We start from the raw sequence: 15,312 nt of genomic DNA, 5'->3' as shown, positions 1-15,312 counted from the left end.
CATTCTGCATTTGCAGGATATTGTTTGGCTCACTGGGTGACCTTGCAGGTTGTGGTTATTTTTAGATATCTCCTGCCCTGTCCTAGGTGGTAGAAGTTGCGGGTTTAGAAAATATTCTCTAATGATCCTTTGTAAGTTGTTGCACGGCATCTTGTAGATGGTACAGACTGCATTTGCTGTGCATTGGTGGTGAAAGGGGTAAACGTTGAATGGTTTAGATGGAGTTTCAGTCAAGTGTGCTTTAACTTGGGTAGTGTTAAACTACTTGAGTATTGTTGGAGCAGCACTCTTCCATCACATTCCTGACTTGTGCCTTGTAAATGGTGGGTGCGCATTGAGGAGTCAGTATGTGAGTAGCCACAGAAACCCAAGCTTCTGATCTGCACTTGTAGCCAAATAATTTACATGCCTGGTGCACTTCAGTTTCAGATCATTGTGACCCCCAAGATATTAATTGTGGAGATTCAGTCATGAGAATGCCCTTGGGTGTCCTATGATTGATTGATTGAATTTTCTTTTGTTAGAGATGGTTATTGCCTGGTGCTTGTGTGGCATGGAAGTTACTTGCCACTTATCTGCGTAAGCCTGGATATTATCCAGGTTTTGCTGCACTTGAACATGGTTTATTTCAGTATCTGAGGAGTCATGAATGGTACTGAACACTGTGTAATCATCATCAAACATCCTCACTTTTAATCTTATGATGGAGGGAAGGTCATTGATAAACAGCAGAGGAATGCCTGCAGTGATGTCCTGTGTTGACCGACAAAAGAAAATCTTTCTATGTGCTAGGCAAGACTTCAACCAGCAGAAAGTTTTTCCTATGATTCCAATTGGGTGCAGTTTTGCTAGAGCTTCTTAATGCTACACTGTATCACATGTTGTCTTGATGCAAGGGCGGTCACCTTCTCATCCCCTTATGTTTAACACTTTTGTCCAGTTTTGGGCCAAGGCAGTAAGGCGGCCAATATCTGAGTGCCTGGCAGAACCCAGGCTGAGCTTCAGTGAGCAGGTTGTTACTGACCAAGTGCCACTTGAAAGTACTGTTGATGATACTTCCATTAGGGGAGTTAAAGGCCTAGTATTATCGCTGGATTCTTAATCCAGATACCCAGGAGTGTTCTGGAGACACAGGTTCAAATCCTGCCATGGCAGATGGTGGAATTTGAATTCAATTAAAACAAAAATCTGGAATTAAGAGTCGAATGATGATGATGATGAATCAATTGTCAGAAAAACCCATCTGGTTTGCTAATGCCCTTTTTAAGGAAGGAAGTTGCCATCCTTACCAGGTGTGGCCTACATCTGACTCCAGACCCCAGCAATGAGGTTGACTTGCTATGACCCTGACTCTTAACTGCCCTCTGGGCAGTTAGGAATAGGCAATACATGCTGGCCTTAGCCAGCGACGCCTTCATCCTGTGAATGAACTTTTTTAAAAAAAAGTTACTTTTGATTCGGAATCGACTGTTCGAGGTTCTTAACTAGGCTAGTTATGTCCTGCTTTTTGTGCGCAGGATGTGTCTGAGCAATTGTACATGCTGCTCTCCCACGCATGCCATGTGGCTGTGTGAGTGTAACTATACTTGAACAGTTTGAGAATGAGTACGTCTTGTTCCTGGAGCACATTCTGGAGTATTGATCCCAGAAAGTTGTCAGGAAGGGCCCATAGCCTTTATAACTAGGTCAACCCTATATGTTGTCCATCTCTAATTGCCCAGAGGGCAGCTAAGAATGAGCTACATTACTGAGAGTCTGGAATTATATGTAGGCCAAACCAGATAAAGACTGCAGATTTCTTTCCCTAAATTTTGGGCTAAAATGAAAATTTTACGTATCTTTCTATGACATTTGACAATGTTCACGGTCATCATTTGGCTATCTTTTTTTCCAGTCTTTTTAAACTAAATTCAAATTTCACTGTGGTGGGATTTGTGACCATGTCCCCAGATCATTAGTCTGGGTTTCTAGATTGCAAATCCAGTGAGGATTGGGAGCAGTTTAGAATTAGCAAAGAAGGGCCAAGGGATTGATTAAGAAGGGGAAAATAGAGTACGAAAGTAAGCTTGTAGGGAAGATAAAGATTGACACTAAGAGTTTCTGTAGGTACATGAAAAGAAAGAGATTGGTAAAGACAAATGTAGGTCCCCTACAGACAGAAACGGGGGAATGTATAATAGGTGACAAAGAAATGGCTGAGGACCTGAATACATTATTTTGAATACAGAATTGTTGGAGGATGCAAGATTTAGTGAGGGGGATGAACTCTGGGAAATCAATATTAGTGAAGAAATGGTGCTGGGAAAATTGTCGGGATTGAAGGCCGATAAATCCCCAGGGCCTGATAATCTACATCCCAGAGTACATAAGGAAGTTGCTCTAGAGATTGTGGATGCATTGGTGGTCATCTTCCAGGATTCTGTAAACTCTGGAACAGTCCCTGCAGATTGGAGGGTGGCTAATGTCACTTCAATATTCAAAGGGGGTAGAGACAAAACCGGGAATCATAGACCAGTGAGCCTAACGTTGATAGTGGGGAAAATTCTTGAATCCATTGTCAAGGATTTTATGGCAGAGCATTTAGAAAGCACTGGCAGGATCAGACAGAGCCATCATGGATTAATGCAGGGGCAATCATGCTTGACAAATCTGTTGGAATTCTAATGAAGATGTAACTAGTAGAGTTGACAAGAGGGAGCTAGTCGATGTAGTATGTTTGGACTTGCAGAAAGCATTTGACGAAGTCCCATATAAGAGATTAATGTGCAAGATTAAAGTGCATGGGATTGGGGGAAGTGTATTGAGATGGAAAGGAAACTGGTTGGCAGAGAGTAAACAAAGAGTAGGAATCAATGAGTCCTTTTCAAATTGGCAGGCAGTAACTAGTAGGGTGCCACAGGGATTGGTGCTGGGACCCCAGCTATTCACAATATATATTAATGATTTGGATGAGGGAACAAAATGTAACATCTCCAAGTTTGCAGATGACACCAAGTTGGGTGGGAGGGTGAACTGTGACAAGGATGCAGAGATCCTTCAGCATGATCTCGACAATTTGGTTGAGTGGGCAAATCAATGGTAGATGCAGTATAATTTGGATAAATGTGAAGTTATTTACTTTGGAAGCAAAACCAAGGAGGCATGTTACTACCTGAATGGCAGTAAATTGGGAGAGGGGAGTGTGCAGCGGGACCTGGGCATCCTTGTGCACCAGTCGCTGTAGGGAAGCATGCAGGTGCAGCAAGTGGTAAAGAAGGCAAATGGTATGTTGGCCTTCATTATGAAAGGTTTTGAGCACCGGAGCAGCGATATGTTGTTGTAGTTATGCAGGACCTTGGTGAGGCAACGCCTAGAATATTGTTTGCAGTTTTGGTCTCCTTTTCTGAGGAAGGATGCTCTTGCTCTCGAGGGAGTGCAGCAAAGGTTTACCAGGGATGGCAGGTCCGACCTAGGTTGGGATTGTTTTCGCTGGAGTTCAGACGAATAAAGGGGGATCTCATAGAGACTTATAAAATTCTAACAGGACTGGACAGGGTAGATGCAGGGTGGGTGTGTCTAGAGTCAGGGGTCACAGTATGAGGATTCGCGGTACACGATTTTAGGATGGAGATGAGACATTTCTTCAACCAAAGGGTGGTGAGCCTGTGGAATTCATTACCACAGGAAGTAGTTGATGCCAAAACATTTGGGGAGGCTATTATTGCTAGACTGTTAATCCAGAGACCCAGATAACAACATTCTAGAGCCGGGTTCGAATCCAATAGAATATAATATCTGGAATTAAGAATCTAATGATGACCATGAATCCATTATCAATTGTCGGGAAAAACCCATCCGGTTCACTAACGTCCTTTAGGGAAGGAAACTGCCATCCTTACCTGATCTGGCCTACATGTGACTCCAGAGCCACAGCAATGTGGTTGACTCTGAGCTGCCCGATGGGCAATACATTCTGCCTGGTCAGCAACACCCTCATCCCGTCAATGAATAAAAAAAAATGAATGCATTCAAGAGGCGACTTGATTTAGCACTTGGGGCGAGTGGAGTCAAAGGTTTGAGGAGAAAGCAGGATTAGGCTGTTGAGTTGGATGATCAGCCATAATCGTGAAGAATAGTGTAGCATGCTCGAAGGGCCGAATGGTCGCCTCCTGCTGCTGTCTTCTATATTTCTAAGTTTTTATTGCTAGTACGCCACAGTTTCTGTTAAGTATTCAGTGCCTTCAACTATTTTGTGACTTCACGTGGAGTGAATTGAATTGATTGAAGACTGACCTCTGATGCTGAGGTCATCAGGAGGGTCTTGGAATGATTGTACACTTAGGGTCTCTGGCAGAAGATGCTTGCAAATGCATCAATTTTGTCTTCTGCAGTGATGTGATGGAATTTCCCATCATTGAGGATGGGGATATTTGTGAAGGCTTCTTCTTCAATGATTTTTTAAATAGTCCATTAGTGTCCACAGCAGGATGTGGCCCATTGATTTCGGGATTACTTTTCTCTTGTCTATTGCATATTGCTTTAGTTGTTGGCATGCAAGTATTTCTGCAATATATCTTCACCAGATTGGCACCTCGTTTTAGTTTTGCCTTGTGCTGTTCCTGGCATGCTCTCCTGCAGTCTCCATTGAACCAGGGTTAATCCTGTGACGCAATGGTAATGATCAAGTGAAGGGAACAAACAGACACAAATATACCACTCACTTTTTCAAAAAGCTACCATAGATTTGGAAGCCGATGCAAGAATATTACTTCCCACCATTGACACGATAACCATGGCAGATGGTGGAATTTGAATTCAATAAAAATATCTGGAATTAAGAGTCCATGAATTAATGACTGTGAATCTGTTGTCAGGGTAAAACCCAATTTGGTTCACTAATGTCCTTGAAGGAAGGAAACACTGCCATCCTTACCTGGTCTGCCCTACATGTGACTCCAGACCTGCAGAAATGTGGTTGACTCTGAACTGCCCTCTGAGCAACTAAGGATGGGCAATAAATGCTGCCTGGTCAGCAACACCCTCATCCGTTCATGAATTTTTTTAAAAATTGCCCACAAATGACCAGATTTACAAAATTTAATTTTAACTTTACTATATTGGCATTTGAATTCAGAACCTCTGTTTTAAGCTCAGTACCATAATCAGTACAGTATAAACATGAGATATTTGTTAGTATTTATATTGTAACTTGTATTTTAACCAATTGACGGACAAAAAGTTGAAATGGTGTCAATGGCTGAAATCAAGACCAGGATCTTTTGTTTCGATTTTATTTGTTTCAGGATAGAGCAGAGGTGGGCTTGCCTTTTGAGTTGATAGGTAATATAGAAAAGGCAACTTCTATTTTTTCAACTAACTGTTTTCTTTAAAACTACTATGAATAGTGAGGTAAATAGATCAATAAACATAATCAGACAGAGGTAAAATGTCGGTGAATTTGAGAAAACTTGGCTGTTGTGAACCAGAGGGTGAAGTTCAGTGAATGGCACAGTGTCCCTGTAATTTGAGTGAATGTTGAAGGAGTAAACTATAACTGGGAACTGGAGAAGTGAGTGTTGCAGTGTGAGACTTTGGAATCCTAGGAGGGAGACTATTGAGGTGGTCTTTGGGGAAGTTGCATCAGTTATTCTATCCACAAGGCTTTTTAGATTCAAAGCTATGAACTGTGAAACAATAAACCTATTCATAAATTTAAGTATTTCTCAGTGTATAAAATAGTCAGTTGGGGAGTGGTAATATTTGAAAGTTGTATCATTTGGTTGTGTGTATGGTTTAAATGAGTTTAACTGGACAAGTGCGTGTGCATTACCGTTTGAAGTTAAGAATTCAAAACTTTTCACAAGCTCCACAGAAATGCTCTTGTGTTTATAATGTGTTAAATGTCTTTGGAAATCAATCTGTCTGCAATAATTCTCCAAAACTAGCTGCAGCAGAATGACACGATGTATGGTATTGACTACTTAAAATTAACAGTAAGATTAAAAATCCTCTAACTCAGAATTACCGACAACTCAATGCCTCGAGGAGATGGTTACGTAGTGGTAATATCATTGAACTATAATTCCAATGGTCCAGGAAAATGAAATGGAGATGCATATTCAAATCTCACTTCACAGCTCATGGAACTCAAAAAAAAACAAATTGTGGCTGTAAGAGCTGCTTCTATCCCAGGGAGATAGTGAGGAAGCAGATCAATCTGAGACTGATGCAGTTGGGAAAAGCACCAAGTCAAACAGTCAGGGCAGGCTGGAACAAAGCAGAGAACGAGGTAGCACTGATAAATTAAACTGTATTTATTTTGATGCAAAAGGCCTAACAGGTAAGGCAGTTGAACTCTGGGCAAGGTTGGGACCTTGGGACTGGAATACCATAGCAATTACAGAGATGTAGCTCAGGGATATACAGGACTGGCAGCTTAATGTTACAGGTTATAGATGCTATAGAAGGTGGGGGGCGTGGTTGGTGGGGGCAAGAGAGGAGGGGGAGTGGCGGTTTTCATTAGGGAGAACATTACAGCTGTACTTAGGAGGGTACTGGGCAATACGTCCAGGGAAGTTATCTTGGTGGAACTAAGAAATAAGAAAGGGATGATCACTTTATTGGGATTATACTATAGACTCACCATTAGTTAGCAGGAAATTGAGAAACAAAATTTATAAGGAGATCTCCGTTATCTGTAAGAATAATAGGGTGGTAATGGCAGAGATCTTAACATTCCAGACATTTACTGGGACTGCCATAATGTTAAGGACTTGGATGGAGAGGAATTTAAGTGTGTACAAAAAAATTTTCTGATTCAGTATATGGATGTACCTACTAGAGAGAGATTATGTTTTGCACCATTCTTGAGAAATAAGATGAGACAGGTGACTGAGGTGTCAGTGGGGGAGCACTTTGGGACCAGTGACCGTAATCCTTTTAACTTTAAAATAGTGATGGAAAAGGATAGACTGGATCTCAAAGTTAAAGTTCTAAATTGGAATAATCCAATTTTGATGGTATTGGGCAAGAACTTTCAAAAGTTGATTCGGGAGAGGATTCCAGTGAATGGGAAGTTCAGGGAAAGTAGCAGTGAGCAGGACGAAGGATCATGGAAGGAAGCAGCCAGAGGGAGGCTCAGGGAGGGATACGATGAGCAGGAGGATTACAGGTGAAGGCAGTATATGGGACAGCTGTAGAGGGAAGAAGCAGGTGGGAGGGTTATGAAGGGAAGCAGGGAGCGTAAAACCATTTGTATGCTATATCCTACAAATCTTTGGACTTACTGAATGCAAAATAAATGCTGTACCAGGGAAATAGTAAGACAGAGACAGAGATAGTAGGAACTGCAGATGCTGGAGAATCTGAGATAACAAGGTGTAGAGCTGGATGAACACAGCAGGCCAAGCAGCATCATAGGAGCAGGAGGGCTGACGTTTCGGGCCTAGACCCTTCATCAGAAATGGTGGAGGGGAAGGGGGTTCTGAAATAAATAGGGCGGGAGGGGGAGGCGGATAGAAGATGGATAGAGGAGAAGATAGGTGGAGAGGAAACAGACAGGTCAAAGAGGTGGGGATGAAGCCAGTAAAGGTGAGTGTAGGTGGGGAGTTAGGGAGGGGATAGGTCAGTCCAGGGAGGACGGACAGGTCAAGGGGGCGGGATGAGGTTAGTAGTAGGAGATGGGGGGTATGGCTTGAGGTGGGAGGAGGGGATAGGTGGGAGGAAGAACAGGTTAGGGAGGTGGGGACAAGCTGCGGGGACAAGCTGGGCTGGTTTTGGGATGCGGTAGAGGGAGGGGAGATTTTGAAGCTTGTGAAATCCACATTGATACCATTGGGCTGCAGGGTTCCCAAGCGGAATATGAGTTGCTGTTCCTGCAACCTTTGGGTGGCATCATTGTGGCACTGCAGGAGGCCCAGGATGGACATGTTGTCTGAGGAATGGGAGGGAGAGTTGAAATGGTTCGTGAGTGGGAGGTGCACTTGTTTATTGCGAACCGAGCGTAGGTGTTCTGCAAAGCGGTCCCCGAGCCTCCGCTTGGTTTCCCCAATGTAGAGGAGGCCACAACGGGTACAGCGAATGCAGTATACCACATTGGCAGATGTGCAGGTGAACATCTGCTTGATGTGGAAAGTCTCCTTGGGGCCTGGGATGGGGGTGAGGGAGGAGGTGTGGGGCCAGGTGTAGCACTTCCTGCGGTTGCAGGGAAAAGTGCCGGGTGTGGTGGGGCTGGAGGGGAGTGTGGAGCGGACGGGGGAGTCACGGAGAGAGTGGTCCCTCCGGAAAGCAGAGAAGGGTGGGGAGGGAAAAATGTCTTTTGGTGGTGGGGTCGGATTGCAGATGTCGGAAGTGTCGGAGGATGATGCGTTGGATCTGGAGGTTGGTGGGGTGGTACGTGAGGACGAGGGGGATTCTTTTTTGGTTGTTATTGCGTGGACGGGGTGTGAGGGATGAGTTGCGGGAAATGCGGGAGACACGGTGGAGGGCGTTCTCGACCACTGAGGGGGGGAAGTTGCGATCCTTGAAAAACGAAGACATCTGAGATGTACGGGAGTGGAATGCCTCATCCTGGGAGCAGATGCGGCGGAGGCGAAGGAATTGGGAATAGGGGATGGCATTTTTGCATAAGGTGGTTGGGAGGAGGTGTATTCTAGGTAGCTGTGGGAGTCGGTGGGCTTGAAATGGATATCGGTTTCTCGGTGGTTGCCCGAGATGGAGTCAGAGACAGCATTGATTTTACTGGGAGCTACAGAGTTGCAGGTGAAGGTGAGTGTGTGGATTCAGAAAAGGGAACCCGTTCATGCTTGGCAGTATAAACAGTGATTATGGGTTTATTTAATTTCAGAGGTGTACCTTCTCTACTTTGCAACCAGTTACATATTTAAAATGGAATGTTGATGGTTGATTTCATCCAGACAGGGATTGAGAAATTATGTCCACTGTTTCTTGTCTTGCCTTTACCTTAGTTCTAGTATGGTAAGCAGGGCACAGTTAAGTGTAGGCATGAACCTCTTAGACAATACTAAATGAACATCACTTTTCATCCACTCAAAACTCCTGCTTATTCCCTTAGCTCCATTGTGCATTTTTCAAACATTTTTCAAATTGCTACTTCAATTAGTTAAAATCATAGAATCCCTACAGTGCATTCGGCCCTTCGAGTCTGCACTGACCCTCTGAAGAGCATCCCACCCCTGTATCCTCTCCCTATAATCCCTGAATTTGGGTTGATTCACCTAACCTACACATCCGTAGACACTATGGGCAATTTAGCATCGCGAATCCACTTAACTTGTACATCTTCATTCAGACAGTCAGACCTTTTGCTTCTAATTTAATCGGAAACATATCAACATATGTCCACATTGTCCTTTATGCCTTTTTCAACTTAATTCCTTCCTTCCCTTGTCTTAAAATTTAGTAGCTACAACAGAAATACCTTCAATGTGTGCCACCTTTGTACGTGCTGCTCTAGGGGAAATTTCTGCAATCCCAGTAAAACCTTGACTGCATCTTTTGGATAATAAAAATTACTTATCTCTTGGAATATCTTCGAACTGTGCTGTACTGTACTGTTCTCTGTTCTATATTGTTTTATTAAGTTATGGTGAGTAGTGAAGAATTAGAGATGAGGGACATTAAATAAGAGGTGGAGAATTCAGGTGTACTGTTCTCAGGTGGCAGTGGCATGTTGAAAATTACGAATAGAACTAAAGAATCACTGGACCTGAAACATTAACTCTGTTTTTTCTCCACAAATGCTGCCAAACCTGCTGAGTTTTTCCAGCAACTTCTGTTTTTGTTAACTATATTGGTAGTTGGGGTAAATGTTAAGTGTTCGTGATAATTGGTCATGATAACTGGCATGTGATCTCCAACTCTGTTCAAATTCTTTCATCAAAAGTAATCACTTGTGGAAAATACCTATTTGTATGTATGCAGCACTGAATCACTGCCTTCAAAACAGCAGAGAAAATAGCTGTTTAAGTAAAATTTAGAGTGAATATGTACAACTAAAATTTCAAAACAAATTCAATCAAAAACCTCTGTCCTGTACCAGGTTTTTCTAATTGTTCTGAAGGCTCACTGGACCCAAAATGTTAACTTTGCTTTCTCTCCAGTGATGCTGCCAGACCTGCTGAGCTTTTCTAGCAATTTGTTTTTGTTTCTGATTTCCAGCATCTGTAGTTCTTTGTGTGTGTTTTTTTCTAATTTATGATTATATTACACATTGATGCACCTATCTTCTAGGTGGCCAACTGTTTACTCAATCATACGTACCATTTCATAAAACAATCAGATGCTTGATAACTTATGTATGCACACTTTACAAAAAAAATTGCACTGAAAACAGTGTGAACTTTATGATTTTATTGTACCAATTAATTACAATGCATCATAAATAATACCTGGTCTTGACAGAGTGCCCAATTAAGTTTCATGATTGGTATGTCCCTACTGCTGGGAAAGTAATGGTAATGTCAATGGATTAGGCATGCTGACCCCCAAGCTAACGTTCTGGGGAGATCCCTTATTAATCTACAGACAGCAAGTTAGCACTGGAACCAGTCTTTTCTCAGTATTACATTTATTTACCATGTTAAATATAATGATTGTGCCTCCATATTCAACCACCCCCACTTTAAGTATTCTAATCAGAGTATTTTTGATCAACTTGTTTGTACATGTTATGGCATACCTTCAGGGCAGGTGAGGCTTGAAGGTGGTGCAAATATAAGGAGAAGAACTACCACTGTACACATGAGCCTAAATCGTTAAACAGGAGAGAGCCACAGCGCTATCATCTCAAAATAGAATCAAAACACCCAGCCGGTGACCTTTATTTCATTATATAACCTATTCAAGGTACAGTCTCCACTTGCACTTTAATGCCTTTCTGGATGACTATCACAAGATCATCAGTCTTTCATTTGCACTGTCTGAGGGCCTTCCCTCTTCAGACAGGTATAATTGAACATCTGATATAAGAGTCAATTCCACATTCACTATTGGCTTTTGCACTTTTTTCCTACTCACTGTTCTTTTAATCATTCTGCCAAACCATGCACCTCAATTCCTTCACTATCATCCCAACATTGAGCTGATCTTTTCTTAAGCATTGCACAATTGTCACAGCCGTCATTTACTAGACTCTTTTGGAAGGTATATCATCAGGTAGCCAGTCTGGGCAGTTGTCCATTGGATGTGATATCTTTGTCCTATATCACTGGTACTCACACTGCCACTACATAGCCCCTTGATCTACCATATTCTATTAGTCAGAAACCGTCATTACAAAATGAGGACAGACTCCATACCTGTGGAATGAGAATATTGCTGTCTTTGTCTCACATTGCCTCTTCTAGCAGGATGTTATTTTTTTGACAAGTTGCATGAACAAGATGTTTGTGAAGCATTCGGATGGTTTGTTTCTTTCCTGTCTGATTTTTTTTTTTAAATCACCAATGCCGTTAACACTTTTCTAGTGTTCTGACGTAAAATATCAGGTTTTGTTAAGTGGATAAAATAATGTCTTTAAAGAAAGACAATTCTGTGGATGCTAGAAATCTGAAACGAACACAGAATGCCAGGGAAACTCAGGTCTGGCAGCATCTCTAATACAGAGAAACAGAGTTAATGTTTTGAATCTGTTAATGACACTTCTTCAGAACCTGTTCAGTTCTGAACAGGGGTTACTGGACTCGTAACATTAACTCTGTTTCTGTCTCCACAGATGCTGCCCGACCTGTTTGAGTTTCTCCTGCATTCTGTTTGTTACAATAACGTCCTGATTTGGACAAACTACAGATCTGTGACTTGCCAAAACCACTTCCTTTATCATACACTATGTCAAGTTTCACAGAAGGTGTACTCAACAGCATGGGCATTTCACTACAAACTAGATCAGTACTGATAATATGGTGACTATAGCCAATATTAAATGAAACTGCAACTCTGTCTCTCGTGTCCTCTTATGTTGTCATGGCCAAAAGCAAAAGTTTTCAATATTCTTAACTTTGTGTCAGTCCTTGCTACTTAATGAATGAAGATAATATTTGCTTTTTCTTTTGTTTCCTTTTCATTGAATTTTTGATTTTTTTTCTGTTATTTCTGGTTTCAAATAGCACACCAACTAAAGATGCATATGTTTTCTTTCCTCTCCCATACTATCCCTTTGACTCTATAAGACAAACTCTTCTGTCATTCAATCTCCTGTCTTTCACTGTGTCACAGACCTTTTGTTTTGTTCCACCTACTCTTTGCTTAAATAGTGTCATTTTCATAACCCTGTCTGCCTGATTTTGGACGTTCATTGCAGAATGTACTTAAGGTCATTTATTCACTGTAATCTTAGCATTCCTGAAATTCACTGAGAATTCATTCACTTATTGCTTTTAAGACTCTGTCTTCTGTTAGCCAGATACTGAATGCTGTTTTGTTCTTTTTTTTAGTCTATCTTTAATCCTTACATCCTTTAAGGGTATGCTCTGCTGTCATGGTAATGTCACTAGATTAGTAATCCAGAACTCCACGTTACTGTTTTGGCTATCATAGAATCATACAATCCCTATAGTGTGGAAACAGGCCCTTCGACCCAACAAGTCCACACCGAACCTCAGAGCATCCCACCCAGACCCATCCTCCTATAACCCACCTAATCTACACCTCCATGAACACTACGGATAATTTAGCATGGCCAATCCACCTAACTTGCACATCTTTGGACTGTGGGAGGAAACCGAAGCACCCGGAGGAGACCCACGCAGACGTGGGGAGAATGTGCAAACTCCACACAGACAGTTGCCCGAGGCTGGAATTGAACCCGGGTCCCTGGCGCTGTGAGGTAGCAGTGCTAACCACTGTGCCACCGTGCCGCCCGTACATAGGTGCAAATCCCACCATGGCAAATGGCAAAATTCAAAATCTTTAAAAATCTGGAATCAGTGACAATCATTTAACCACTGTTGATTGTTGTGAAAGACCATCTGGTTCACTAATGCCTTTTAGGGAAGGAATCCTCCTATCCTTATAAGTGACTCCAGATCCACAGCATTATGTGGACTTTTAACTGGCCCTGAGCAATTAGTAATGGGCAATAAATGCTGGTATAGCCAGTGGCACCCATATCCCCTGTACAAATAAACATTGCATACAATAATACAATGTTTGGAGTCGTGTATTGTGTGTCAATGTGGAATGGCCCATTTGCTACATAAACGCCAAAGGAAATGACTGTTGTCCCAGGCATTTCTCAAAGCAGCAGACTTGTGATTTAACAGGGTCTCCTCTAGAAAGAAGTTTGTCCATTCAAACCACCTTAGTGCAACCATAACGATTCTGTTTTGTCTGAAATCTATCAAAATCTGACCATGTTCCATAGACAGTTAACAGATTTCATTTGTATATTTCAGTAAAAGACTCCAATGCTCGGCCTAATTCTTCATTATCCGGTTACAGGAATCCTTTCCACACACTTCTACTGAATTTACTTCTAGTAGCAAGCGAGAGTGCTAAGGCTTTACCTTATTTCTACCTTGTAGGGTTAATATTAGGTGTCTAATCCCGAGGATGGGGAATTTCCAGACTAGGGGGCATATTAAAGGTGAGAGGAGACAGACTAAAAAAAGACATAAGGGGCAATTTTTTTTTTAAGAGAGGGTGGTTTGTGTGTGGAATGAACTTCCTGAGGAAGTGGTGGATGCGGGCACAGTTACGATGTTGAAAAGACACTTAGATAAGTATATGAATAGGAAAAGGTTTGGAGGGATATGGGCCAGGAGTAGGCAGTCAGGGCTAGTTTAGTTTGGGATTATGCTTGGCGTGGTCTGGTTGGATCAAAGGATTTGTTTCCATGCAGTGTGACTCTGATTATGACATAATCCATTTTTGCATTGCACAAACAGCCCCTCGGTATTCTGTAAAGTTCTACATCTTCGTTTTTGTATGTTTTCTCCACCTAACCTTTCTTTTGTATTCTACAGTTCAACCCCACAGTTACCACAGCTGTTAAAGAACTCTGTTGCCCAACTATCTCTTCCAGCTCCTTGTTAATCCAAAACCGGCCCCAGTCATTTCTGGGCCACTTCCTTTACCCACTGGATCATGAAGAAAGCTTGTTCGATTAAGTTTCTTTCCTCTTTATTCTTTCATCTTCATCTGGACATTATAACAATACAGTAGCATTTGAGGATCAGAAGTTATGACGTTCTTTAACTATTCTCCGTTATCCAACACCACACAGGCCAGCAGTTTATACCGGAGACCTTCCAATCTTCCTGTTATATAAACTTGTTAATGTGTAAGAAGTTCCTTCACACGTTGAATCATTGTGGAGCCTGTGTTTCCCTATTGTAATGTAGCTCTTTTCAAAGGAAGAGGTACCTGTAGTTCTGTCATAGGTTCACATCAATGTAAAACCCAAATATACTAAATTTCTTTTTTTTTTTCCCTTTTGTTTTTGTTCTAGTTTCAAAAAAGCACGGTAAACTCATCACCTTCTTGCGCACCTTCATGAAGTCACGGCCAACCAAACAAAAGCTGAAACAACGAGGAATCCTGAAGGAACGTGTGTTTGGCTGTGATCTAGGTGAACACCTGCTCAACTCTGGTCATGATGGTAAGTCTCAAAAGTGCCAGGGGTTTTTATAACAAATATTTAACTGGTATTTATGATTCTGCAGCTGTCATTCTGTTGTGTATCCTTAGTTTATCTGTTGAATTATTTAAAGTTTTGGCAAAGATCTGTAGCTCGGGTTGTGGATGAGGTTGTTGACTTGCTCGCCGAGCTGGCTTGTTCTTGTTCAGACGTTTCATCACCATGCTAGGTGTCATCATCAGTGGAGCCTCCAATGAAGCGGGTTATTCTACTCCGTTTGGAAATTATACTGTTATGGTGAGTAGTGTCAATTCCGGTTTTGATTTGTATGGGTTTGTATATGGGGTCCAATTCTATGTGTTTGTTGATTGCATTACGGGTGGAGAACCATGCCTCTAGGAATTCTCGTGCATGTCTATGTTTGACTTGGGCAGCTACGGTTACCTTGCCCAAGCCAAACAAGCCAGCTCGGCGAGCAAGTCAACAACCTCACCCACAAACCAAGCAATAGATCTTTGCCAAAATTTTAAATCCTACTAGCCTGTTGACGCCCACTTCAAATCCAATACAGTCCTCCTCACGGTACACAATATTTCCAAATTTTGAAATTGTGCCTTTTGTATATCCCCAAGTCAAGATCAAAATATCGACCAAAAAACATCAGTAGTCCTATTATTTATCCCTACAGAACTCTGTTGATTACCTTCCTCTGGACTGAAAACGTACTGTTGACTACT

At 42.0% G+C, this 15,312-nt stretch overlaps 1 protein-coding gene across 8 annotated transcripts in view; it reads left to right on the top strand.

The window, feature by feature from the left end:
- Positions 1-15,312, top strand: part of LOC109917665 (rho GTPase-activating protein 32-like) — a 488,544-nt gene that overhangs the window by 404,332 nt on the left and 68,900 nt on the right. For all 8 annotated transcript variants that reach the window (XM_048615489.1, XM_048615490.1, XM_048615491.1 and 5 more), the window contains one exon: positions 14,447-14,596. In XM_048615489.1, coding sequence (XP_048471446.1) covers positions 14,447-14,596 — 150 coding nt within the window. The remainder of the gene's footprint in view (positions 1-14,446; positions 14,597-15,312) is intronic.

This window comes from Rhincodon typus, chromosome 32 (assembly GCF_021869965.1).
Source record: "Rhincodon typus isolate 14 chromosome 32, sRhiTyp1.1, whole genome shotgun sequence".
NCBI classification, from domain to species: domain Eukaryota; kingdom Metazoa; phylum Chordata; class Chondrichthyes; order Orectolobiformes; family Rhincodontidae; genus Rhincodon; species Rhincodon typus.
The sequence above is the reverse complement of the archived record's forward strand: the minus strand, read 5'-3'. Positions and strand labels throughout refer to the sequence as shown.